This window comes from Nannospalax galili, unplaced genomic scaffold, assembly GCF_000622305.1.
Source record: "Nannospalax galili isolate Female #2095 unplaced genomic scaffold, S.galili_v1.0 scaffold199, whole genome shotgun sequence".
Classification (NCBI taxonomy): Eukaryota; Metazoa; Chordata; class Mammalia; order Rodentia; family Spalacidae; genus Nannospalax; species Nannospalax galili.
In genome coordinates, this window is record NW_008343559.1 from 2,603,741 (window position 1) to 2,631,165 (window position 27,425).

The 27,425-nt window shown below is 43.7% G+C and overlaps 1 protein-coding gene across 1 annotated transcript in view; it reads left to right on the plus strand.

Annotated features, from left to right (window-relative positions):
- Cacna1c (calcium voltage-gated channel subunit alpha1 C) overlaps positions 1 to 27,425 on the plus strand; it is a 617,044-nt gene that overhangs the window by 524,619 nt on the left and 65,000 nt on the right. The window contains 6 exon segments of the mRNA XM_017799802.2: positions 9,771 to 9,878; positions 10,594 to 10,646; positions 10,908 to 11,054; positions 12,453 to 12,654; positions 14,137 to 14,295; positions 14,890 to 15,000. Of these exon segments, the coding sequence (XP_017655291.1) occupies positions 9,771 to 9,878; positions 10,594 to 10,646; positions 10,908 to 11,054; positions 12,453 to 12,654; positions 14,137 to 14,295; positions 14,890 to 15,000 (780 nt within the window).

Consider the following 27,425-nt stretch of genomic DNA (forward strand, 5'->3'; position numbering starts at 1 on the left):
ATGATTTTCTCCTTATTTAAAGTTGAAGACACAGAGATAAGCTATTGTCCCAAATACTTTTTAAGTGATAAATATGTTTATGATGTAATGAAATGCATTATGATCATCAGTAAATCTTTAAGTAGGTTTAGCAGGTTTTAAAATGACCTTTTTTTTTTTATAAGATTGAATAGTTTCACCCTAAGATAAGGAACATGGTAAGGAAATTTGCACTCAATGCTTTTATTCTGTACATAGCTGGACTTAGTAGCCAAGACAATAGACCACACACACACACACACACACACACACACACACACACACACACAAACAAACAACTTAAAGTAAGCATGCCAAGAACAAAATAATGAACAAGTTTAAAAAACAAGACCTGTAAAATGAAATGGACACAGATTTTGTTACTGGATTATTTTTAGGAGTTTTAGCAGAAGATTGAGTTTTCCCCCTCACATTAAAAACAATTACGTGGGAACAGTTATTATCAATACACAGAAGACAATCAAATTGCCCTTAGTAAAACAAAGAGAAAGTTTGCAGCTCTGTATTTTTGAGATGTAACAAAAGCCCAGTGAAAGGAAAAAGACCAAAGGGGAAGCTTGCTATGTAGAATTAAATTATCCTTTTTAATAAAATATCCTTTTTAATCTTTAACTCTGTTAATCAGCAAAGCTACCTTTACAACTAGAAATGTTAATATAGTTCAGAATCTACTTTTTCCCAAAGTTTTGTCCAGAACAGGCCACAGAGTCTTTCTCCTTTGATACAGAATTTTGTTCGACTTAGAGGTAAAAAAGGAAGAAGCAAGGCCAGAGGATGGATCAGAGTATGGGTTGAGCATAGTAAGATTTTTCAGAATTTATGTTTAGTTCTGGTATACTCTCTAAAATTTTCCTATGAATTCCTATTCCTTTTTAACATTTCATTTTAAATTATATGCAGTTTGTAAAACTCTTATTTTTATAAATTAGCAAAAATTTTTTGATGTATTAAAATTCCAATTGATGAAGTGTGCCTAGTCCATCCTTAGTTCTTTTGTCTTGGATTTCTACTTTACAAAAGAACAAATCAATTTAGAATCAAATATTCCACGATATGAGAAGCATAAAGTCAAAATATCTTTAAATTTGTCATTTTTTCCAAATACTTGCAAGTTGAAGTAACACAATTATCAAATATAAAACCAGCTGGAGTCACAAATGGCCGTTTCTCTCCAAATATTTTCTACTTCCTTAAATTAGATATCAGAGGAGTGGCAGGAGAGAAAGGCTGACTGCAGTAAATTAACCAACTAAGCAGTCTGAAAGGTCCGAAAGCAAGCGGAACCAAAAACAAACCGTCATAAACCAAAACACTTTGAGAGTAAACAACAAAACAGATACCTTAAATCAAATGCTGTGCAAGCATACCAAAAAAGGTATCCAAACAAATAGGGTCCTAACAACCAGCTCAGAATAAACCAATGGACTGTTGACCAAACCAAGGGAGGTTCAAGCCCCAGAAAGAACTTACCAACACCCACTTGAGGAGGCGTAAGTGACCCAGGCCAAAGGAAAACTTCAAGTCCTCCCTAAGCTACCCAGAGACAATGCAAGGTGTCTTCTTTCAAAACCCCTTAGGAGTAGGTAGGAAGGTGGGAAGGTGCTGGACCACAAGGCTGCAGGATGATAAGCTTAGTAAACAGGAGTCCTGTGAAATGTGACTGCCAACTAGATAGTATGAGACTAGGGCCTGCTGTGATCCTGAGGTGTGTTCATTGGTCGAGGTCCATGAGATCCTTCTCTAGAGAAGAACGTGTTTAGCTCTTAGGGTTGGGTCTTGGGGTGTTTGACTTCTTATTCTTTTCAAAGGACAATCACTCTTCCAATGTATGACTAGTTTATAGGCTATAAGGAGGTTGTGTTCTTGCTGGCCCTCTCTATTTAGGGTCTAGTTACCTGAAGGATCTGTTTCCCTGCTTTTTTGCTAATATTTTTTAAAAAGGACAAAAGGAGATAGGGGACCTAAGGATGAGGGGCATCTGGGTCACTCTGAAGTCAGCTTACCACTGAATTGGAGCATTATTGGGTTAAGAGGCCACATAGTTTGGTAGTGGGTGGTTAGAAGGTGATCTTTAGGTCAGAGACTGGTATTTGAATTCGTGCATCAAGTGGACTTTGTCCACAAGAATCTTCATGATGTGTTAGACAGTGGTCTGGATAAATCGGGTTAGCAGGGGACTAGGGAGGGACTTATTTATATAAGAATTGAAATGCTTAGTGAAGGGATAACATGTATGAGCCGCAGGGTCCATGAGAGTTAAAAAAAAAACAGTTTGCCTCAGGATTGTGATTCTCACTGTCAAATTTTTCAGGCACAATCAACTGATTTTAACTGCATCTCTGAGTAGGCCTGACTGAGTTGCGTAAAAGCAGCTCCCTTTCTTAAGATACTGGCAGGCTCCCCCTTTTCTTGCCATCAGCAAATCTCAAAGACTTTTCTATTTTGAAGGACCACCCCCTTCAGGGAATCTAATTGCTCTTGGATTTTGGAGAGATCCAGTTCTGCTTTCCTAAGAGCCTGGATTATCTCTTTTGATAACTGTTGTTGGATGTTCAGTGAACTTCCTCCCATGGACAGGCCATTGACACCAAGTCATTTAGTCAGGACTACTTTTTTTTTTGGTCCTTTTGAGACAGGGCCTCCCTGTAGCCCCAAGCTGTCCTGGCACACACTATGTAGACCAGTCTGGCCTTGAACTCACAGAGATCTGCCTGCCTCTGCCTCCCGAGTGCTGGGATTAAAGGCATGCACCACCATGCCAGGCCAAGTCAGGACTATTTTAAGTGGCACCAGCAATGGGAGACTACTGCTCCCTTATGAAGGCAGGCATTGTTAGACATATAAACAAAGAAAAGAAGCATTTTCCTAAGGAATGAAGATGTCTTGTGTCATATATCATAAAGACCAGATTTCTTTCCAGAAAGAAGATTAGCTAGTTCTTCAGTTCACAAATCCTGTAGACACTTTGAGACTCTGATAATTTTGTTTGAGGATGAAAAATATAAAGCTTAGTAGTCTGAGATATGGAATAGATTCAAATGCCCTAGTTAAGTTGCATAGTATGGTGCTGAGTAGATTACAAGCTTATAGTCCCAAGTTTGGCTCTTCAAAGTTCCAGAATTGTTGCCAGTAAGAGGAAATCAACTTTCCTTAGCTAATTTTTTTGTAGGTAAGGGGCTTGCATTTTTCCCCAGCAAAAGAGTAGAGTGAGCTAGACCTTTCATAGGACATATTAAAAGAGGTTGTTGGGGGCAGCACCAAACAGTATAGACACTTTTTAATAGGATTTTTATGGATGTCCTGAAGGTTAATCACAGTGGGAAAATAGACTGGCAATGGTTAACAGATAAGTTTTTCACCCATGAGCCCATGCCCCCCTTCATTTTGAATACAGAAAGGGAAGTTGGTATTTGTGTTCCAGGTTAAATATGTGCTCAAGTCTTTTTCCTGCGTCAATAGCCACTGTCCAGTAGAGAAACAGGAAGACTGTTCCTGCATGTCTCCCCATAAGTAGGTGTGTCCCAGAATCACAATGGTTGCACGTAGCCTCAGCCTCAAAGGGAGACTGATAGCTAGCAAAGGCAGGTGAGATTAAAAAAATTTTTTGATTATCTAGATCATAAACAATGAGTTTTTTAAAAAGTTGTAACACGGAGTGGACTATAAGAATCAAAAGGAAGATTTCTAGGGCACCCATGCCATCAAAAGACAGAAGGCTCAGCTAAAGTAAACCCTGGCATATAAAAAGATGATTCCACTCTGAAGGAAATAAGCATGCTCCCATGCACAGATCTAGTCTAAGAAGGACTATTCCTAGAAAAAAACTACAGCACAGAACAGGGGGTATCTCAGAAGACCTTGATCAATCATCACTTACCTGTTTGGTCAGGGTGCTTTCTGAAGAAGAATTTCAGATCTTTATTGGTTCATGGAGAGTACATTGTCTGGGGCAAGCCGCTGGACACTTTAGACACAAGAACTCCTGTCCCAAGGACGCTAGGTCACACACAGAGGTAGGCGATTCTTGGCCATTTAAGACAGACCAAGATGATTTGGCTCTTGTCCTGTAACATTTCAGCTCTGCATAATCTCTGAAGTTCTAATCAGCTGTGAATAGTCGAACACATATGCAGCCGCCCCGCCCCGAGAACTCAAGTTCACGGTTCTCCTTGATGGCCACATATCACTTTTTGTGTATGCAGAGGTCAAATATTGCCCCACATTGCTAATTCCTCAGATCTGATAAGCATGAGGCTGAGTAGGCAGGAAAGCAGCGGTCTTTGGGAGAGAGATGACTGGGAAAGTCCATTAAGGAAGAAACCCCTGGAACATATCAGATCAATTTTCCATGACGATTTGAGTTGGATATTTTCTTTTTTGTCCTCTAGCTCATATAAAATTCATATGTGACATACAAGAGAAAGAGTATACCTTATGTTTAAACAGTCAAGGAACACAGTACGGCCTAAAGAAGTAAAGACAGGACATGAAATAGACATTTTAATTAACGGAAAATGAACCCTAGAAAATTTAACAATCTTTAACCAATAAAAATCAACTTAGTTATATCCATTTAATCTTTAAGCTTCAACTCTCATAACCCTTTTTACAGCATTCTTTAACCTTTTAGTTTTTTCTTCATCTGTCCATTTCCATTTTGGAATAATCCTTTACCTTAAAAAAACACTTTATATTTCATATAAAGATTTATGATTTATAAAAACCTCATAATAAAAAAGCACACTTTATATCTGAAACAGTTTATATATCTGCCTTTACTTCTGAAAGTTGTATCTATTTTTCATCTGATGTTTTCTCTTTGTTTAATTGTTTTTTAATATTTTATTTATTTTTATTTTATGTGTATGAGTGTATTGCCTGCATGTAGGTGATTGCACCTGTATCGTGCAATGCTGTGGGGCTTCGGATTCCCCTGGAACTGGAGTTAAGGCCAGTTTGTAGCTGCCATGTGGGTGCTGGGAATAGAACCGGGGTCCTCTGCAAGAGCAGTCAGTGCTCTTACCCTCTGAGCCATCTCTCCAGCACTGATGACCTGTATCTATGACATTTTTGTGACATTATTTCACTTTGACATTCAGTATGTGGTGTAAACACCGTAAGGAACACTCAGTAATATGTTCAGTGCCCTCTTGTTTAAAAAGCAATGACTTGTCATTTGAGTCTCCATGGCGACTAAAGGCAGCATCAAAGTCAAGAATCTTTGTCTCATCCTGTGTTTACCTCCTTTACTTTGGGGTTATCTATTTACCTTTGTAGTAAGGGTTTTAGTCATTTAACAAATATTTTATTTAAAGTATTTCATCCTTCTCTAAACCTGAAGGCACAGCGATAAGTTATTGCTCCAAATACAATATAAAAGAAAAACTGTATTTACGATGTAATGGAACACATTAAGATCAGCTGCAAACCTCAAGATGTCTTTCTGTCTTTAAGTAGGTTAAGCATTTTCAAAATGACCACTTTTTCTTCGGTTACTTCCATATTTTTAGAGTTGTATCTCATCTAGGCTTGGCTAAGATATGGACCTTGAAAACAATCTGGTTTTCAAGAGTCAGGAGCAGTTAAAAATCTTTAAAAATGTTTACATTTGTATAAATATATGCATATCTTAAAATTAGGCATATGGCAAGAATAGTGTTCAATAGCATTAAAAAGTATATATAAATGAAGTGGCCAGAGATTTTTTTGTTATTCAGGGCTTTCTTGGGACAGAGAATGAGACATAAAAACAATTCCATGAAAATAGTTACCATAAACAGACATGACACAGTCAGAATGTACGTACTTCTTAGGAGAAACAAGGTAAAATGTATCACAAAAGATACTGAGGTTAACTCCAACACTGAGAGGGACCCAGGGAAGGCAGAAGATAGTCTGTAGTACTTAAGTCAATGCAGTAAGCCAGTTAGTGTTAGTAGATGTTTTAAGGGAGCGGGGATCATTTTAACTCTTGAATTTTCCATATAAAGTTCTCAAGTGAATGTGTAAGGGGGAGATTTCATCTGGGCAGAGTGTCTGAGCATTTGGAGAGAGCTCTGCAGAGCAGAGGGAAGTGGAAGAGAGAAAGGGAGAGAGGGTAGAGGAGGAAGCTGGGGCAGGTTGTGGAGTGGAGGTGCAGCTGCAGGAATGAGTAGTGGCTGCTGGCTCTAGAGAAGCTAGAATGTGCCTGATAGGTGGTCAGCAGTTTTGGTTTGGGAGTGGATATAAAGATCTCAGGGGTAAACCAGAACATCATGGGTCCTACTGACACAGAGGTGAAATCCTGTTTTAAGTTGCATTAACCTCGAAGAGTTACTGACAAATTGAAAATGGTCAGAGGTCAGCTGTGAGGGGAAGGGAAACTCGGCATCCTAGAGAAATGGAAAATCTGGGTCTAGTAGGTCTCTCAGATCAGGAATTCTGACCAGGAATGAAGGCTGTAGGTACAATTGTCAACATTTGAGCTGCACACTCAGATTCCTCCTACTTTGAAGAGGGGTGGATGGCATGAGTGCCGGGCCAAGAAATAAAGAGTGAGGGGAGAAGGAAACGGAGTTTTCACAGTGTATGCGGATTCTCCTGGGCAGGTGAAGTTATCCCTGTGTCATACCTTGAGAGTAAGAAGATGCTAACAGAAAGATGAAAAGTAGCCCTTTGCCCTTACAGAGGGGCCGAAAGGAGCTCCTTAGCCTGTAGGGTCTCTTGACCAGCCAAAAGGAGCACCAGTGTGAAGAGGAGTCAAGGGAGGTAAGGAGATGAGGAAAGATGGCTGAATGCGAGGGATTTCGGACCACCTGCTATTATACTGATGCGGTTATCTAAGTCTCTAAGATACTAAAATTGCCATTTTAAGGTACTATTTTAAGGTTATTGACTGTCATTGTCCAGCTTGTTTTGTATCCAGACAGTGTTACAAGAGAAAAATCAGGTTTTTAGGTTTGCTGTTGTCCCCAAAATAGTGTGTTTTGAGGTTATGCAGAAGGTAGCTAAGGGGAGAATCTTTACGGAGATGAGACCTAGAACCCATTATGAAGTCTGGGGAGTCAAGTGGGTCCAGAGGAAATGGAGTAAGGGGACAAGCATCCTCACATTCCCTGGTTTCCTTTCCAGAGGTGTGGCCAGTGTGCTGATGGTAGACTAAGGCCAAGAAAAAGCATCACCCCTAGGCTCAACAGGCTCTTGGGAACAGACCCAAGCTCAGGGGAAGCCCTTCACCTAGCTCTAGGAGTTTTGAAACAGATGGCTGGTTGGAGTGGGGTCCTGAAGAACTCAGGTGACTCACCAGAGGAGAGTGGAGTGGAGGTCTGGTGTTGAATGAGAAGAAATTAACAAGAGTAGAAGAGCTCAGTAGGAGGATTCACCACAGCAACATCTTTCTCCTAGATTTTAGCACCAAAATCTTAGGTTTTAGGGAGAGAGAGGAGGCAAGAAGGAAGAGGAGGAAGGAGAGAGAAAGATGGAGAGAGAGAGAGAGAGAGAGAGAATTAAATCATCATTTAGGTAATAGATTTATTAGTACCAGCAGCATGATGGGGGTATGACATAAAGCTTCATCCCCTGAAGACAAAGAAGTGTCTTCCTAAGTTCCCTTGGGTGGACATATGGTGTGGAGAAGGGCTGCATCACAAAGCCACAGAACAATGGGCCAGGTTTGTACATGACCTATGAAGGTAGCCTATGTACCATATGGAGTTGGTTAATATGTTAACTGTGAGACACCATCAGGCTGCCTCCAGTCCCTGGACGGCAAGGAGGCTAGGTGTGTTCTTAGCAATCCTCTCAGTTTAGGGACTGGTTGTCTATAGGCTTGTGACATAACACAGGTGTTTGGCTGAATATCTCACTTTAAGGAGACAGCCTTGAGGCTTTTTAAGAGACAGTCTAAGGGAAAGTCTTTAGGAGGGGCCAATTGGGCATTCCCCATGTTAACACTTGTGGTGGTGTTGTTTCTTTTCCTATTGCTGTGATAATATGCTATGGTAAAAGTAACTCAAGGGAAGAAGGGTTTCCTTTGGTTCACAGATCAGGGGTGCAGTCTATCATGGCAGGGAAGTCAAGGCAGCAGGAGCTTGAAGCAGCTGGTCATATCACAACCACTATCAGAAAGGAGAGAACATTGAATGCTTGTGCTCAGCTAGCTGTCTCCTTTTCATTCAGTCCAGGACCCAAGCCTAGGAGTTGTTACTGTGCAATTTTAGTGTGGGTCTTCCCACCTCAGTTAACCTAATCAGCATAATCCCTCACAGTCATGCCCAGAGGCTAAATCATCCCTCACAAATGTGCCTGGAGGATGTCTCCTAGGTAATTCCAGAGCCTGTCAAGTTGACAACACTCACCGTCACATAGAGTAAAAATGGTTTTGAGGAAAGAAAAGAGCAGAATGAGGCAAGAAAAATGGAATCCTTTCCCTAGCATCCTGAGGAGAGAGTCAGCCCTGACTGGTGAGAGGAGACTGAAGAGCAGTGTCCATACTCCATTGCAGTCTTCTTGAAAGGGAGGATTCCAACCATGGAGAGGCTCTCAGGGGTGTCCCTGACAGGGCCAGTTTGTTGAAGGAGAGGGTAGACCTTGCACTAGGACTTTCCAAGTGAGAAATGAGAGAGAACTTCCTGCCTGAAACAGTGATGTCTTCTCTCTCAACAGAGTCAGTCTTCCTCCAAATCTTTCCTTTTTTAACTTGCAGTATTCCTGAAGGGTAATCACTGACAGCCAGGAGGTCCAGTGAGGTTTGGTGGCATTTAGGGTATGGAGAAAGAGGCGCAAGAAGAGATAAGAGAGAATCTCAGGAGGTTTCTCAGGAGGTTTTCTCAGGAAGGAAAAGTAGCTTATCATACAGGCTGCAGCAGGCTGACCTTTTCTTTTGCCTTCAGGAACCACAAAAATATAGCCTTAGCCAGGGCTCATTCATTGCAAATGAGAAATAAGATGTTCCACAGGGGACCAAAGGGGACTGTCTCATACTCTGAGTGATGATGACCATCCAGAGTCACATCCTAGAGGCCTCTTGATCTCACTAAAGAGTAGCTACAATCAGAGCAGTTGTCCATGGACCAATCAGCCAGCTAGTACAAGCACTAGAGTGAAGAGGGGCCGAGAATGGCCAAGAAAGAGTTCTTATTTAGGCCACCACAATGTTAGTTGGAAAAGGAAGCCAAGATCATAGGGAGCAAGGATTGATACTGGGATAGCCGAGCAATGAATTTCCTTCACTCTCCATAGACAGAGAAGGGCCAAAGACCACTAAGGAATGTGTTGACCCTCCTTTGCCAGGGCTAGGGTTTATATAGGGTTGTGTGAAGTTGGTAGCTGGTTCCTAGTGGGGGGCTACCAGGCAGTTACAGGGCTGGCTCCAAGAATTGGTCTTCAGGGCAGTTGAATTTCTCTATTTGTCCCTTACTTTGCTCAGCAGACAGATGTCACAGGATACACATACCACTTTTCCACTCAGCCAAGGTTCAAAGAAAGACAGGGCTAAGGCAAGGGGGAAGGAATTTTTGAGTTAACGTTGTTTGGTCTTTTTACCCCTGTGGCCACTCAGAGTCCAAGGGACCTTTGCCATCCATGAGTTCTATCAGTGTGACTCTAGAAAGGTTGCCCAGCCTCTGTAAGCCGAATTTCTCCCACTTAGTGTATAGGGTCTGCCTACCCTGCCTCCTTGGGAAGCTCAGGGCTTAGTCAAGGCTGCTCAGGCTGAAGTCCTGTCCCTGTCCCGCCCCCTCTTCCCACTGCAGCATGTAGTACAGTGTGTGTTTGTGGCCATCCGGACCATCGGGAACATTGTAATTGTCACCACGCTGCTGCAGTTCATGTTCGCCTGCATTGGAGTCCAGCTCTTCAAGGTAAGTCACCTTTCATGTGTCCTTCCCCTCCCACCAGCATTCCTGGGAAAGGGCGTCAACCAAAACAAGAGGAGGACCACAGCCCACATCAGACGTGTGGCCAGTGTGATCTCTGACCACAACCTACTCAGGCTTCCCAAACCCAGGCAGGAACGGGAAGGAGGCTCTGCCCCCTGCCCACTCGGCTGTGCCACCCTTCAGTTGGCTGTCCTTTATTCCAAATGACTTTCATCCTCTGGTACCTGTGTGTCGGTCCCAGGCTTAAAACCCACAGCAGTTGGTTAGCAACAGTATCATACCCACTGACCATACACCTAACTGGTTTCTTCTTTTCTGTCACCTCCATCCTTAGCTCTTCTGGTCTCTCGCCTGAAGCATACTTGCTCTGCCCCTCACCCTCACTGCATAAACTTCCACTGACTTCTGCCTATAACCACCACCACCCCTCAAGCCCAGCTCTACTTTCTTCTTCCTCTTAAGACTTCCTAGAGAGTACAACCTTCCCAGATTGGAGCTCCCTGTTTTTGAATTTTTAGGGCACTTTCAGCTCTATGAATGTGAATCATGTCCTCTCCGTCTGGATTCTGTTCATCTTGTATTTGTTATCTTCTAAGACTGAACTCGGAACGGTGCTGTAGACAGCCTCACTTACCGTCTTCCAGTGGATCCATTCACTGAGGAACATCTCTAATCGCCTTGTTCTTTTGTCTTCTAGGGAAAACTCTACACCTGTTCAGATAGTTCCAAACAGACAGAGGCAGAATGCAAGTGAGTATAAGGAGGAGGGCTCTCAGAGCCAAGAGTGAGGAAGGTTGGTGGCTTGGTTAGAGAGGAGGGAAGACTGTCCTCTGACCCATCTACTATCCGATCTCAATTGTGGCATGTAGCGTTAACTATTCCTCAAGCTGCTGACCATAGATTCTTCTGATGGCTGGAATGGTATGATAGCATCCCACCAAGCTTGTCAGGAATCATTGGTAGTGAGGAAATGGGACACCCCAGGATTAACTCTTTCTCCTCCTCTCTCAGGGGTAACTATATCACATATAAAGATGGAGAGGTTGACCATCCCATTATCCAGCCCCGCAGCTGGGAGAACAGCAAGTTTGACTTTGACAATGTTCTGGCAGCCATGATGGCCCTCTTCACTGTCTCCACCTTTGAGGGGTGGCCAGAGTGAGTATGAATTCCAAGGCTCACAACCATAATATTAGAGGGTCAAGAAACCGGCCATTCAGCTATTACCCAAGTCTTAATAATTCCCTTGATTCAGTGCTGGAGAGCTGGCACAGCCATTAAAGGCTCAGGCTCACAACCAGTAATTCCCTTGATGCTTCCCAGAGGTCAGCCTTGTGACATCCCCAGGCAATGAGGGTATGTTTCTAGAACTTCTATAGGCCATGATAACTGCAGAAACACAGGCTCATGTAAAGGTGAAGTGTTGCTCAGGATTAAACTCAGGGCCTTGTGCATGCTAAGCATGTTGTATTTGCAGCATTTTAGAAACCCCAACCAAAACAAACACCTTTTAAACTCCTTTTCCCCAGATCAGCATGAGCCACAAGATTAGGGGTCTCTGCCACAATCCTTTTGGTATTTTGGAGTCAAGTATGCAGAGAAATTCTCCAAGTGTGGTAGGCCTTTTGATCACCACAGAGTTCCAGATTACTACTCTCAGTATGTAGCTGGCTTGAGTAAAGGTAGCAGAGTCGTCTCTAATTATACTCTATATTAGTCTCCTTATAGAAATCTTTGTCTACATTGACAGTATAAAGTAAAAAAGAGACAAAGGCCTGGGCCCCAGCCTCTCTGCAGAGGTGATGCTTTCCCTCCTGGACCAGCCTATCGGCCTTCACACAGTATTTCTGGAAGCAGGCAGTTTGTCTATCTAGTACTCTTTGTATCTTGGTTTAGACACCAGTGACCTCATCCAGCAGTGCATTGGTCTTAGATGGAATTTGCCATTATATGGCAATATATAGCGAATAGCCACATACTGAGATTATAAAAGAAGGGAGAAAATCATCCTGTTCCATGCAGAACAAGCTCAGTGGGGCACATAGTCCAGACTGAAATGAATCACATAAATATATATAAGAATAACCCAAACCACCATGGATGACCTGAAAAAGCAAGGGTCATGTTAGTTTTATTTTATCTAAAATGGATATTTTTTCTCAGATTTATTTTGTTTGGTCTTAACCACCTTTGAGTCTATGCCAGTTTGCAAAGCTGTTTCAATATTTACCAGTATTTCTGTATTTGAAACTTATGTCAGTGAAGCATGTAACAGTTAAATAGCTCTTGACAGTTTCAAAACAGCATTATATATATATATGCTATCAACGGCCCTGGCAAAGTAGGAAAGTAGGGAATTGTTTTCACCTGACAGTCGCAGACACTGAGTCCCAAAGATGTTCAGTGATTTGCCCAGGTCACCTGGGACCCGAGCCCAGACCCCAGCCTGGAGCTGTTTCCTTTGATTGCAGGGATCCTTGGGAGCAGTGGTGCCATCATCCCATGGAGGTGACACTGCTTCTCCAGTTCACTCTGTGAGCCTGTCTCCTCCTGTAGGCTGCTGTATCGCTCCATCGACTCCCACACAGAAGACAAGGGCCCCATCTACAACTACCGTGTGGAGATCTCCATCTTCTTCATCATTTACATCATCATCATCGCCTTTTTCATGATGAACATCTTTGTGGGTTTCGTCATCGTCACCTTCCAAGAGCAAGGGGAACAAGAGTACAAGAACTGTGAGCTGGACAAGAACCAGGTAGCTTTCTGGGAAGGAGCAGAGGGGGGCAAGAGAGAAAGCAAGGCCTGCCTAAGGAATGGCAGAATTCAGCAGCTAAGGGCCCACCCAAAAGAGAGGCTAGAGTCTAGGGAGAGACCTGGGTAGACATTGAGGTCCTTGACCCTCTCGAACAGAACAGGTGTTCCATCTTTCTGTAGCAGAATGTGGATCCTGCATTTTCCAGACCTGCCAGACACAAATCCCAGGTCTGTAAAATGTATTCAGCCAGAAAATACATGTTAAGGTTCCATTTAACAATATTCTGTGATAGGCTCTGTGGGAAAAAAACTCAAGTCGTATCTAGAAGTTGACAAGTTATACCGTACCTGGGTGTGTTGGCACCATTGACAAAGGAGAGCAGACAAACCAGAGCAGTGAGGGAGAGGGAGCTTGGGATGGACAAGAGAGAGGTTTCAGGAAGTCATTTAGATGGCTTCTCGAGATAGAGGTCTGAGCAGGAGTGGAGGTCGGAGAGAGGCATAAGCAGAAGTGACACAGTGATGCCAGGGAAGGGGATGTGTTTGTTAGCTAATGGGAAAGAGCTAGCAGCTCCCTAAGTGAGCGATGAGCTGTTAGCACAGGACCTAGGTGCGATACCCAGGGTCAGCGCTCTCTGAATTCCCAATGGGAAGAGCCCACGTGGAAATACGTTCTGAATAAAGCAGGCTCAGGGGAAGGATGCAGCCCAGCATGCTCAGATCAATATAAGCCAGTAAAGCTGGACCCTTCATGGGCTTCGATGTGATATCTACTACTTAGGTTTAGAGTCATAATTCTGGCCTCCGTATAGACAAAGACAAGGAGGGTGGCCAATGAGGACATGTAGATGGGACGTGTGGAGAGCCTTGTCTAGGATAAGTTAACTGTACTAGCGATGTGAGAGCAGTGGGTCAAATCAGCAAGACCTGGGGGTTGAGCATGGAGTCTGAGGGTTAGGCAGGATGGAATGACTTTCTGCTTCCTGATTTGGGAATTTGGGTTCTATGCAGAGGGTTAACTGACATTTTCTAGATTGACAAGAATGCAGCCAGACTAAGAGTTCCTCTCCTGTCAGTGAACTATGTCCTCTCATCTTGTATACACTGGACAATATGGAAGATGGATTTAGGATAGAAAAGAAAATTCAGGCTTGGTGAAGATCTGTGGTGTAGGGCATAACTTATGAGACCAGCTATAAGCCAATCAGTTTAGCAAATGCCGATCACTTGCTGAGCAGTATATCATGTTGGCAAAAAGGAGACCCAGCTCCTTGCTTGCAATCTATATAAGATTTGTCTGGAAGGACCTCCTTCCCTAACTAATGAATAGAAAAATCAAAGCATCCTTCAAGTCATACCTCACACCTATGAACTAGAGCAACAAAGTCTCTTCCTGACTGCCCACAAACCCCATTCCAAGGTGGGGTGACACATACACCCCATCATCCCCTCCCTTCCCAGCTTCTCTCTTTGCTCCTTCTAGCGACAGTGTGTAGAATACGCCCTCAAGGCCCGACCCCTGCGGAGGTACATCCCCAAGAACCAGCACCAGTACAAAGTGTGGTATGTGGTCAACTCTACCTACTTCGAGTATCTGATGTTCGTTCTCATCCTGCTCAACACCATCTGCCTGGCCATGCAGGTCAGTGTCTAGAGGGCTTAGCCCCACCAGCACAGCCTGGGGCGGGGGATGTAGCATAAAACAACTGTAGGTCCAGCTAAGTTGGTCACCTGCCTGCAGCCAGGAAAGGCAGAAAGGACAGACGAGCTGAAGAGAGACAAGTGTCTATTCCCAAGGATGAGGTCCCTCTGGTCCCTGTGGAAGAATCCCTAGGAGCCCTGGCTTAATAGCAGAGAGAAAAGGAGGTAGAGAACTGAGAGGGAGCATTCATCATAGGGCATGGGGTGTGGAAGTGAACTCAGCAACTCCCTATGTACAATGAAATCAGCTTGTGCCAAGGTTCTCAAGTGCCAGACCTCCAGAAATCATCATGCCCAATTGGCAGGAACACAGACTTCTGCCAACCCCATTGTCAGAGACAGTAGGAAGGGGAAGAACTTGGAGAGCTCAGAGTCTACCTGACTGGCCAAGGTGTGGTGGGCAGCCTTGTGGAAAGATGGCTCAAAGAAGTTCTCTGTTGGGATGGGGGCATCCGAGAAGAATGGACAAAGGTGATAAAGAGTCACAGGACCTCTGCCTCATGTTCATGATTCTCCTCTTCCTCCCTCCACTTAGCACTATGGCCAGAGCTGCCTGTTCAAAATTGCCATGAACATACTCAACATGCTCTTCACTGGCCTCTTCACTGTGGAGATGATCCTGAAGTTCATTGCCTTCAAACCCAAGGTAGGTCTCTGAGAAAAGGCTGCTTCACTGGCGTGCATGGAGAAAAAGAGGGTGGGTATGCATTTACTGGAATGGGAGGTGAGAGGGAGAAGGGGCCACCCCTTCTCTAGTGCTAAGTGCTGTAGCAGCTACACTGGCCAAGAGCTGAACCAGGCCAACTCCTTGAAACAAAACCTTACCTCATAGTCTTATCCATCACTGGGACTCACAAGAAATAGATTCCTCCAGGGGTGAACCATGGCCCTTCTGTGAGCTAAACCATAATCTTTCTCTTCCCATTTCCAACAGTCTGGCAAACCAAACCTCTCCTAGCCATCCCCCAACCCCAGATCCAGGGAAGTCCCTGTTCTGCCCCCCTCCCATTTCATCTGCCATGCTTATGAGCAGTCTAGCCAGGGCTGTGTTTGCTCGAGGCCCAGGATTCAAGCCACAGGCACATCCTCAGAGACTTTGCTATTGCTTCTTTCGTCCTCCATCCAGCACAGGGAAAGCAGCTGTCTGCACATGTCTCTGTGTCACTCGTTGGAAGAAGTGCCTTGTCAAGGAGAATTCAGAACCAGTGTCTGAATGAGATAGAGAAAGCCAATTACATGTCACTTTAGATTACTGGTACCCTTTCTCACCAGCCCCACCTCACTGTCCCAGATAGCACAGGAGCAAGCTCATAGAAGCAAGTGGTACCTGGTGTCCTAGGTCTTCATAGGCAGGTCAGATTCTCCAGTGTCCACTGACCTGGGACTGACAGCTGGGGTAGGGAGACTTTAGCAACAACTTGGAGGCGATTATGGCTCCTCTTAGAAAGCGATGGACAGGAGAGGGCTAGGGAATTAGTTACAGGCTTCATTTCCTCAATTTTCCCAGCTTCCTCTTCCCCACCTTCACCAGCTTTACCAGATACAGTGCAGAAGAGCAGGAGGTAAAACACACAAGCCTCTGGCTATATCATCTGGATTAAAATTTTTACTTATCCCAGGATGAGCTGGTGATAGAATTCCCCCTTGGCTGTTAGCATCCCACCCCAGGGAAGAAAGAAATGAGGTATCCAGTATCAACTATATCATCATTAAGAGGGGATCGGGGCTCTGACTTGATGGCTGATGTCTTCTCTGATGTGCTGAGCTGCTCATATGCATGTTTCCATGCCAGGTGCTCTGCTGGGTTCTTCTCAGAATGAGAGGAAATAACCTTTGAGGCACTTAAAAGACAGCACAGACAATATTCATACAATTCTGACTTTTCAATCAAAGCATACCTAGGGATCTTGAATGATTTTCAAAGAAGACAAGACTCCTAATTAACATCAATAATGGTGCTTCCTTACCTCCTCAAAAAGAAAACATGCTTTTTATAATATTTCCTTCCAAGTTCAAGCCCAGTTAGGAGATACATTGTGCCCTGATCACACTTTATGTGGGGCCCATAAGTACTGCTACCCACATGTTGCCCTATTCCAGGACTCAAGACCAAGAACACAGACCCACCACCCACAGCATCCTGGGCCAGGCCAGGTCAGGACTGCTGGGGCTTCAGCCTCAGTTTTCAACCTTCCAGGAAGCTGGTATCACTTTCACCTGGTGTCTTGGGACACACAGTTTAAATATTTAGTCTTCAGTCGTCCCACAGTTGACTCAGATGTGTTCCTGATGATGTCTGAGGGCTGTCTCCAGAGGCTATGGTGGACTTTCTGAATCATCTCTTGCCAGCAGAAGTAATGGATCAAGTGACCTGCCCTGGGAAGCGCATGAGACTGACACCTGCAGGCCTCAGCCTGAAAGACAGACTCCCTATGTCCTATAGCTCAAAGAACAAGCCAGTGCCTAGGAAATAACCAACTGGAAAGGCCTGAATGATAAAGGGGCTGCCTATTGTCTTTAACACCTGGCTTTCCATTAGAAGACAGGGCAAAATAGGAGTGGCTTTTCCTGCATAAGGAAGAGCACATCTCACACAAGCCAGAGTCAATCAGAGAATAGAAAGAAGGTTTCTTCTAAGTATTCCTCTAAAGGGCCTCTGACAATAGAGGAGTCAAAGCCACTGTGTGGGCAACCAGAGATGGAGGACAGCCATGCCCCCTATGTGCTCACTAAGCTGTGTTATACATTGGTGAACAGACTCTAGGAAAAGTGTCCTTGAATTTTCAGGCAGAAAATCAAACAAAAACCTCTCATAAATCTGGTAGAAATATCTAGCTAGAGTTTGCCTAAGAACCAGTCAGTGACTTCTAACAGATTTGAAATGCTAATAGCTCTCATGTCTCACCATTAAATAGGATCCTGTTCTAGATTTTTATTTCACCAATAGAGAATATATGATACGAGTGATTTCACTGTGAAAGACCATTAGGCAGTAAGAATGAAGATGTGTTGTTTTAGAGCCTGGCTTTATAACTACAAAATACCCAAAGCAGCTAACCTGTACCAGATTTTGTGGAGGTTTGAGGGCAAGGTGCGTCCAACACAATTCCAAGGAGGGTGGTAGATGGCGGCACATCATAGCAGGAGCATATATTAGAACAAGATAATTACATCTATAACCAGGAATCAGGGAGAAGGCACAGGCTAGAATCCCATAGTCCTCAAGAACCAGTCATCAGTGACCTTCCTTCCACTAGGCTCCACTTCCTGAAGGTACCACCATCCCCAAGAGCACTAGTCTGGGGTCCAAGCCTTTAACACTTGCACCTCTGAAACCACAGCAACTGGCATTACCCATAGCCAGGACTAAGTCACCGGGAGGTGATTCTGCTTTGATGGTCCTTGCCATATCACTTCTCGTCTGATCGGTTGATCAGTTTGTACCTTTGCTTTGTTCTTCTATTGTCTTTACAGTGATTGATGTTTGTGACCTCTTTATTTATATCTGTTCTCCTCACTATTCTGTGGAAAATGAGTTCACTCAAGTAAATACCTGCCTTAACCCAACTATTCAACTCCGTAAACTCATACTCTGTTTACATAAAAAAATTAACAAAATATGGGAGGTGAACATAAACTAGTTTAGAGAAGTTCTATCTCCCAAAACAACATCAGGAATTCAGAGGTGATCTAGGGAAAGCTGTTGATGATTTAAATACTCAACAGCGAGGCAGAGGAATTCTGTCCCTAGAGATAGAGGAACGAGGCTAGAAAAACCTGGTACTACATGAATATGCAGGTCCAGGTTGGGAAAACATTTCGGTTGGAATAGTCAAACGGTAACTGAAGTAGCTGGATTGTCTTCCTATTAGCTGAGGATGAGCCACAGGGTTCAAACTTCCTGCCATGTTGGCAGCTTTGACCTCACTGTGGGGCCTGATGAAGGCAGTACAGTGGTAGACATTCCACTCTTAGCAACAGATGTGGGTTCCAGGGGGATGATGACATCACCTAACTGCCTGGAATTTGCTCTTGACAAAGGATGAGCAACAAATAGAAGAGCTAAGTTGATGGTGAACTTGGAGCAACATACTGCTCCCCAGCAGAGTTGGTCCAGGAGGCCAGGAGAATCCCTATGGAAGGGCCTCAGCCACTCTCCTTCCATGGGTTCTCATGTGTGTCAGGGAGGGCTGAGGAGCAAGGATTGCTATTTCTGAGACTCACTTCATCCTCCATGGCTAGAGGCATCTGTTGCCTCCTCAGCGTAGCCAGTGCTCACTTCCCCTAGCTACCTTCCTAAGCAGAGTGCTGTGACCCTGGCGGCTCTCTGTGATCAAAGCCTTGAGTTCTGCTTCAGCTTTCTCCCAGCCTGGGAAGGGACCAGAGAGGACAACAGAAACAAAGTGAGGACACTTGCAGAGGACCCAAAGCTTGATTCCCAGCACCCAAGTTGGGTGACTTATAACTGCCTATAATTCCAGCTCTGGGGGATCCACTGCCCTCTATTGGCCTCCATGGGAGTCATGTGCACACACACACACACACACACACACACACACACACACACAAATATACACTCATAATTAAAAGTTAAAAAATAGATGTTAAAATGTCTGGAAAGCGGTTGGAGTGGTTGGTTGCTCCCATAATATCTGTGTCACTATTGTACCTGTGTGCATATCTTACCAGGCCATTTGTTATTGTAGCTCTCAGAGTTCACATCTAGGCAATACTGTTAGCCACTTTTCTCCTCTGGTAGCATGCATAGACCCTTCCAGCACTATAAAGGCTAGCCAGTTGGGATGAAGCTTCCAAGTCAGTAACAGCTTGATTTCTCCATGTTCTATGACTCAAGTATGTGGTGTCTTCAGCAGTAAGGTCTTACCATCAAGTTCTGGAGGGTAACCAAGAGTAATGAGAATAGCCTTTATGTTTGGGGTAGGGGTCTATGGCACCCTGCTGACCAACAACTTGAAAAGAAGTAACCCATACCTATCACTGCACTTTTGTTTGATAGCCTGCGGTGTCTGGGAGAGGCATTGTTCCTCCGGTATAAGCTAACTCCATTTAAGCTCTTTTTGATATGTATCAGTATACATTTTCAGAAGTTTCTACAGTAGTAGGTTTTCCTTTGACGTTTTCAATGTCTTTTCTGTTAGTTATCCCTCCCTAGACTCCCTCCTCTACCCTACCCTCCCATTCCCCCAACCCATTTATCCCTTCCTGTTCTGTTATTCCTCATTTCCCCTTCATACCATCTGAATTCTATCTCCCTTCCCTGAAATCATCCCACATGGCCCCCTTCTAGTTTTCTGATTTCTATTGGTACTCGAGTTAAAACACATATATCTAAAGATTCAAAACTTAACAACCACATATAAGAGAGAACATGAAGCATTTTTCTTTCTGGGCTTGGGTGACTTTACTCAGAATGATTATCTCCAACCTCATCCATTTACCTGCAGATTTCATAATTTTGTTTTCCTTACAGTTATATAACATTCCATTGTATATATGCCACATTTTTATTATCCATTTATCCATTCCTCAGTTGATGGACATCTAGGCTGTTTCCATGTCCTGGATATTGTAAATAGAGCAGCAATGAACATGGACGAACAAGTATCTGTGTGATAGGATATAGAGTCCTTTGGGAGCATGCTCAGAAGTGGTATGACTGGATCATATGGTTGACCTGTTTCTAGCTTTTTGAGGAACCTTCACACTGATTTCTACAATGACTGCCTCCCACCAGCAGTGAATATGTGTTCCCCTTTCTCTACATCTACACCTGCATTTGTTGTCTTTTTTTAATCTGAGCCATTCTGACTGGGGTGAGATGAAATCTCAGAGTAGCTTCAACTTGGATTTCTTCTTTTAAGAACTCTCTGTTTAGTTCCACAGCCCAATTTTAATTTGGCTGTTTGTTTTCTTGGAGTTTAATATTTTGTGCATTCTCTCTGTATTCTAACACTAAACATCTGTCAGGATAGCTGGTAAAGATTTTCCCATTCTGTGAGGTGTCTCTGTATTTTAATGATGGTATTCTTTGCTGTACAGAAGCGTTTTAGTTTCATGAGGTCCTATCCATAATGCCTGCACTACCAAGGTCTTATATGAAAAGTCTTTTCTGTGCCTGTGAGTTGAAACATAGTCCCTACTCTTTCCTCAGACAGATTTAGGGTACTGAGTCTTATATTGAGATCCTTGATGAATTTTGTGCTGGGTAAAAGATAAGGATCTAGTTCGTAGTTTCATTCCTCTATGTGGAACTATTGAGTTTAACCAGCACCATTTTTTTTTTAAAGATGCTGCCTTTTCTCCAATGTGTATTTTTGACCTCGTTGTCAAAAATCAGGTGGCTGTAGGAGTGTGGCCTTATATCTGAGTCCTCAATTCTATTTCATAGATCAATATGTCTATTTTTATGCCAGTTTTTGTTACATGCTGTTTTTATTACTATGACTCTGTAATATAACTTGAAATCAGGACGCATTATACCTCCAACAATGTATTTATTGTTCAGGATTGTTTTCGCTATCCTAGGTCTTTTGTGTTTCCATGTGAATTTTGAGATTATTTTATTCAGTTTCTATGGAGAATTGTTTTGAAATTTTGATTGGAATTGCATTTGAGCTGAAGATTGCTTTTTGTAAGATAACCATTTTTACAGTATTAATTCTACCAGTCCACTGGCATGGGAGGTCTTCCTATCCTCTGTGTTTTCTTCAGTTCCTTTCTTCAGTGTCTTAAAGATTTTTTATACCAGCCTTTCGCTTCCCTGTTAGATTTACTCCATGATATTTTATCTTCTTAAAGCCTTTTTTTAAAAAATATTTTATTATTTTTTATTTTATGTGTATGAGTGTATTGCCTGCATGTATGTAAGTGCACCCATGTCGTGTATTGCTCATGGAGTTCAGAAGAGGGTGTCGGATTTCCCTGGAACTGGAGTTTAGGATGCTTGCCACTGCCATGTGGTTCCTGGAAATCGAACCTGGGTCCTCTGCAAGAGCCAGTGCTCTTAATTGCTGAGCTATCTCTCCAACCCCTTAAAGCCTTTTTAAATAGGTGGTTTCTCTGATTTCTTTCTTGGTATGTTTGTTGTTGGTTTATAGGAAGGCTACTGATTTTTGTGTGTTAATTTTGAATCCTGCTACTTTGCTGAATGTGTTTATCAGCTGTAAGAGTTTTCTAGTGGATCCAGTCTTTAGAATCTTTTACATATAGAATCCTAAAATCTGCAAATAAGAATACTTGGCCTTCTTCCTTTCCAATTTGTATCCCCTTTATCTCCTTCTCTTGTCTTATTGCTGTAGCTAAGACTTCAAGCACTGTACTGAATGGGAGGGGAGAGAGCAGACATCGTTGTCTTGTTCCTGATTTTAGTGGAAATGCTTCGAATTTTTCTCAGTTTAGCATGATGTTTGCTGTGGGCTTCACATATATTGTCTTTATTATGTTGAGGTAGGTTTCCTCCATCACTAGTAACTACAAGTTTTATCATGAAGGGATGTTGAATTTTGTCAAATGCTTTTTCTGCATCTAATGAGGTGATCCTATGATTTCTGTCCATGAGTCTTATTTGTTCAGTGGATTACATTTGTGGATTTACCTGTGTTGAACTATCCCTGCATCTATGGCATGAAGCTGACCTGATCAGCTTAGTGGATGACCTGATCAGCTTGGTGGATGACCTGATCAGCTTGGTGGATGACCTGATCAGCTTGGCAGATGACCTGATCAGCTTGGTGGATGACCTGATCAGCTTGGTGGATGACCTAATCAGCTTGGTGGATGATCTTTTTGAGTTCTTGAAATTGATTTGCATGTTTTTCGAGAATTTTTGTAGCTGTGTTAATGATATTGGTCAATAATTTTCTTCTTTGTTGTGTCTTTATCTGGATTAGGTATCAGTGTGAAGCTAGCATAATTGAATTTCAGATTCAGTTTCATATACTCTTTCTGTTGGGTTGTATGAAATATAACATCAATCTTTTGTGTGTGTGTGTGTGCGCATACATACATGATGTTCATGTGTGTGCAAATACATGTATGTGTATGCATATGAAGGGCAGTGAACAACCTCAGGTATCATTGCTCAGTAGCCATCTACCTTGGTGGTGGTTGTTGCTGAGACAGGTTCTCACTGCCTGCGGCTCACTAGACTGCTGCCCAGTGAGCCCAGGGATCCTTTCGTCTCTACCACACCTGGCTTCTTATGTGGATTCTGGGGCTTAAACCCAGGTCCTCATGCTTGTACAGCAAGTACTTCACCAACTGAGAATCTCCCTAGTCTCAACATCAGCCTTTTTACAGAGGCCTACAGTTATCACTCACCCTTTCTTGGGACCACTGCAATCTGCTATTGGACCTTACCAGTTTCTAGCAGTTTTTCACCAAGTCGTCTCTTTAGCTCCTAAGCCTTGTCATTCTTTGTATTATTTATTTCAAAATGTCTTTGTGTGATATCTGGCTAGTGTTTTGCTGCAGGCTAATATTTACCAAGAACCCAACAAATACTGGATCACACACCTAACACACCAAACAGTATGCTTGGTGATGAAGGCAAGGCAGGCTGGTAAGCTCAGATGACCCCTTTGCCTCTGTTTACTGTGCCATTCATCTCATTAAGGGCTTTTATCCCACCTGGTATCCGTATTCCTGCTGTACATAAGCCCAGGGGCCCATTTTTTTATTACCAGCTCCTATATCTTAGGCTAAGTGGCATTTGAAAGCTGAGCAGGGAAGGAAGGAACATACATTAGGTGTATACCAAATGTAAGGCTGAATTTTTTTTTCTCATTCAATCCATAAAACAAGCTTTAAGGTCTTCTATTTTATAGGTGAGGAAGTTGAGGGTCAGAGAAAGGATACTTAATGTGTCCACAATGGCAGGACTAGTTTCTGTTCTTCTAAAAAATATTTTTATTTATTCTTTGAGAATTCCATACAATGTGTTATGATTACAGTCACCCCCCATTTTCCCTTCATTATACCTTAGGCCCACCCCCAACATAGCCCCGTTCCCATTTCATTTCTTATTCTTTTTTATGATTTTTAAGATTTTATTTTTATTTTATGTGTATGAGTGTTTGGCTGGCATGTATGTAAATGCACCCACAGAATCCAGAAGAGGGTGTCAGATCCCCTGGAATCAGAGTTATGGATAGTTGTTAGCCACTATGTGAGTGCTGGAAACTGAACCCATAGTTAAGAGCTACCAGTGCTTTTAACTGCTGACCCAGCTCTCCAACCCCTTATTCTCTTTTTAAATTATATCCCACTAGGTCCAATTAATGGTGCTTTTGTGTGCATGGGTGTAAGATTGGAGCACAGTCAGCCCATCAGTGGCCACATCCTTAAAGAAAAATGACCATCCCTCCCTCAGCTACCATCAGCTGTCAACAGCTCCTCATCTGGGTTTGGGGTTTCATAAACTCTTCCCCCCATCCAAGCTGGAGTTTTGACAGGCTTGATCTTATTCAGGTCTTGTGCAGGCAGCTACAGCTGCTGTGAGTTCATGAGTGCAACAGCCATGTCATGTCCGGAAAATATTTCACAGCATCCCTCCTCATCCTCTTACATTCTTTCCACCCTCTCTTCTGAAATGCTCCCTCAGCCTTGGTGTGTGGGGAGCAGGGTTGGTATAGATGTCCCATTTATGGCCAAGTTCTCTGCATTAGCTTACTCCCCCTGAGCACTTTGACTAATTCGGAGACCCTGCATTCAGTTGCTGCCCACTTCAGAAGGAAGCATCTCTGACCCAGGTTGAAAGCATACCAAATCTACGTGTACAAACATAAATATTTAGGGGGTGGTTTGACATGACCATTTAGCAAAATAGCAATAGTAAGTTCCTCCCCAGCCTAGAGCCTGTGTCCTCCCCCACCATGGGCTTTTGACCAGGTTTACAGTAATAGGTGTGAATTCCCTCCCATGGAGCATGTCTCATAGGGGAGGTCCTAGAGGTCTCCAAAGGCAAACAGGCTATTGCCATTGCTCCTGGTTACCCACCATAACTAGACTATGACCCTGCTGCTGAAGATGCCACACACTTTGGTTGTAGGATACAATCAATCTTAAAATTGGCCTGGAAACTCTTTCTGCAGGAAGTGCCAGAAGGTAATAGCAGGCTAGTAGGAGAAAATTAAAATCAATGGTTTTACCCAGCACTGGACCCTGCATGTTACAATACTAACTTACCAGGCAAGCTGTGCCCAGTGGTACAGCAGTGACATGACTCTTATGGGGTGACCAGTTGCCTTCAGATTGGACTTGATATTTGATCTTTGTCTGTAAGGAACATTCACCTTCATGCAGTCTGTGCCCTATGCCTCCCTTAGCAAATTCTCATTTACTTTGTCTTTATAACAGCCCTGGGGCAGCTATGCAGCTTTAGGTGACCGTAGCCCAAATGCTGTCCAGAATGCGCTACCAATGCCAGAAACATGACTAGGCTAGCTACTGTTGTACCCTCAGAAGGTCGATTTTCTGCCTAATAAGGAAATCATAGACGGAAAGCAAGGCCTTCTGGAATAACCGCTCCCTGGAATTCAGTATTCTCACTCATCCTGTGCCCTCCATCTCCTGAAGCCCCCTCAGCTCCACCTTGCCCCCTGGGCCCACAGTTCTTGACCCCTGTTCCTCCCTGGATTGGTGTGGACCTTCAGGACTGTTTCCTTCCCAGTTTGGATGGGCAGGCACTTTCAGGAGAGAAGCAGTCACCTGAGAGGTAGACTCAGGAATATGAGACAGGAGTGTAGACATGCTACATTCATGTATGTGAAGAATGTGTGGACATATATGCATGTGCACCCATTCACAATAAGAGGACTTGCAAGCTGTGGAGACTGAAGTCAGATGGCAAGCTCCTTGAAGGCAAGAACTATTTCATGGTCATTTTATGTCGTATGTGAGGCACTAGGTGAAAGTTTAATACATGCTTGCAGAAATGAAAAGTAAGAGAGTCTGAGCATTAGTGTCAGAGCATATCTGGAACAGTGGCTGTGCAGAAGGCCATCTGCTCTGACAGGTTCCTTATTTGGGAGGCAGCATCACAGGATCCGTTGAGCTGGCTCCTGCCCCCATGTGTGACCACTCACTCAGGCCACTCTTCCCTCCCACTCTATGAAGACTTCCTGAGCACTGGCGTTAAGATACGGTGCCATCTGTCTGGGGTCACACTGCAGGGCAGGATCAGAGGGCTGGAGGGCTGAGTTCTGTGGGGGAAACAGACTAGCCCAGGAAAGTAATTGAGAAGAGGCACCTGACTTATATAAAGTGTCAAGAAGGTACAGCTTGAGTCCTTCAGGTTGAAAAGTAACCAGAAGAACATTCTAGGCAGAAGGGGAGAACAAAGGCGCTGGAGTAGGAGCCGCCTCAGTTGGTTATAGGAGTTGAAACCATTGAGCGACGATGGAGAGTGGATAGAAGTGAGAGCATGCTGCCCTTCAGAACCACAGGAGGAGTGTGGACTGACTCTGGTAGTCCGGGAAGCCCCTGGGGCACCGAGTGGGGATCTTCAGACAGCGTGCCTTGTTGAATAGTGAGACACAGCTGGTGTAGGATAAGAAGAGGAGTTGTCAGAGCCTGCTGGAAACAAGTGACAGCACTATAGATAGTGAGGTCAGCATTGTGGTGGCATTGCCTGATAGTGAATCTGATGTGAGGACAAAGGCAAGGAATGAAAGAGGGCTCGGAAGTCTCTGGCTTGTCCGATGGTGGATGAATTGATGCTACAATTCATTGACGTCGAGGGAAGTAGGGAACAGCCAGCGTAAAGGGGATATGGAGATATATTAGCTTTCAAGACTATTAAAATCTAGAACTCAGACAGGCAGTCTGGACTGGAGATCTATTTTAGGAGTCAACAACATGTGTCCCACCTAAGTATAAATTCTGTGAGAGCTGTCGTGGAGCCTCCTCATCCCGGGGAGAAGAAGGTGGATGATGGCTTATAGACAGGACATCGAGGAGGAGGGAGGGCCAAGGAAGGACCTGGAGACTGAGAAGCCTGCCTGGCTAAGACAGACGAAGAAGAACCACTATCTCTTAGACTGTAAGTATGTGTGCAGAGAGGGACGGTGAACAGAGGGCTCAAGACTGCCCTGCTGGTCGGGGAGAGAAGGAGAGGAGCTGAGATGTGCAAGTCCCTCTGTGAGTGGTGTGAAGGACTGTGTTTCTTCACGTTTCCACACTGACCTCGAAAATTCAATTTCAACACCTTCAGGAGTAAGTAGAAGTATTTTATTTTAAAACTTCTATGGAAGCTTAGACATCCTTGTAGGCTAGCAGTCTTGAATCCTCTCTGGATCTAAATCTCCCTTTCATGATAAATATTCTGTAATAGCTTTTTAATTTCCCTGACATTCACATCTATACACATAATGTCAAAATATAGACTCCTGGGGCTGGAGTGATGATTCAGTGGTTAAGAGCACTGACTGTTCTTGTAGAGGACCCAGGTTCGATTCCCAGTACCCGACATGGTGGCTACAAACCATCCTTAACTCCAGTTCCAGGGAAATCTGACCTCTGTGGCACTGCACAACACAGGTGCACTCATATACATGCAGGCAATACACTCATACACATAAAATAAAAATAATAAATAAAGTATAAATATATATATATATGGATTCCTTTGCCCATAATGTAAATGAAAAGGTTGGTGTGCAGAGGAGGATTCATCCCCACAAAGGCAGAGGACCATGGAAGAGCCAAGAGGTGTGACCTCAGAACAGAGCTGGAAGTTGCAGCTGTCAGCTTTATTTTCACAGGGCACCTGCACAAATGTCTTTCAGAAGTTGTATGGACACATCACTCTTAGGACACAACCACCCCACATATGACAAGATATTTAGTGTCCCTATTCACACCCACTGAATATGAAATGCCAGGTTTGCCTCTCAGAATCACTGTAGCTCTACCCAGATCCACAGTGCCTCCTGGAGGCCAGTGGAGGGGGGAGTCACAACCTTAGAGTTAAGATGGGAAGTCATACGACCTCTTCTGAATTTCAGTTGAAATCTGTCCACCCCAACTATTAAGTCCCACACTGTCTTTTCC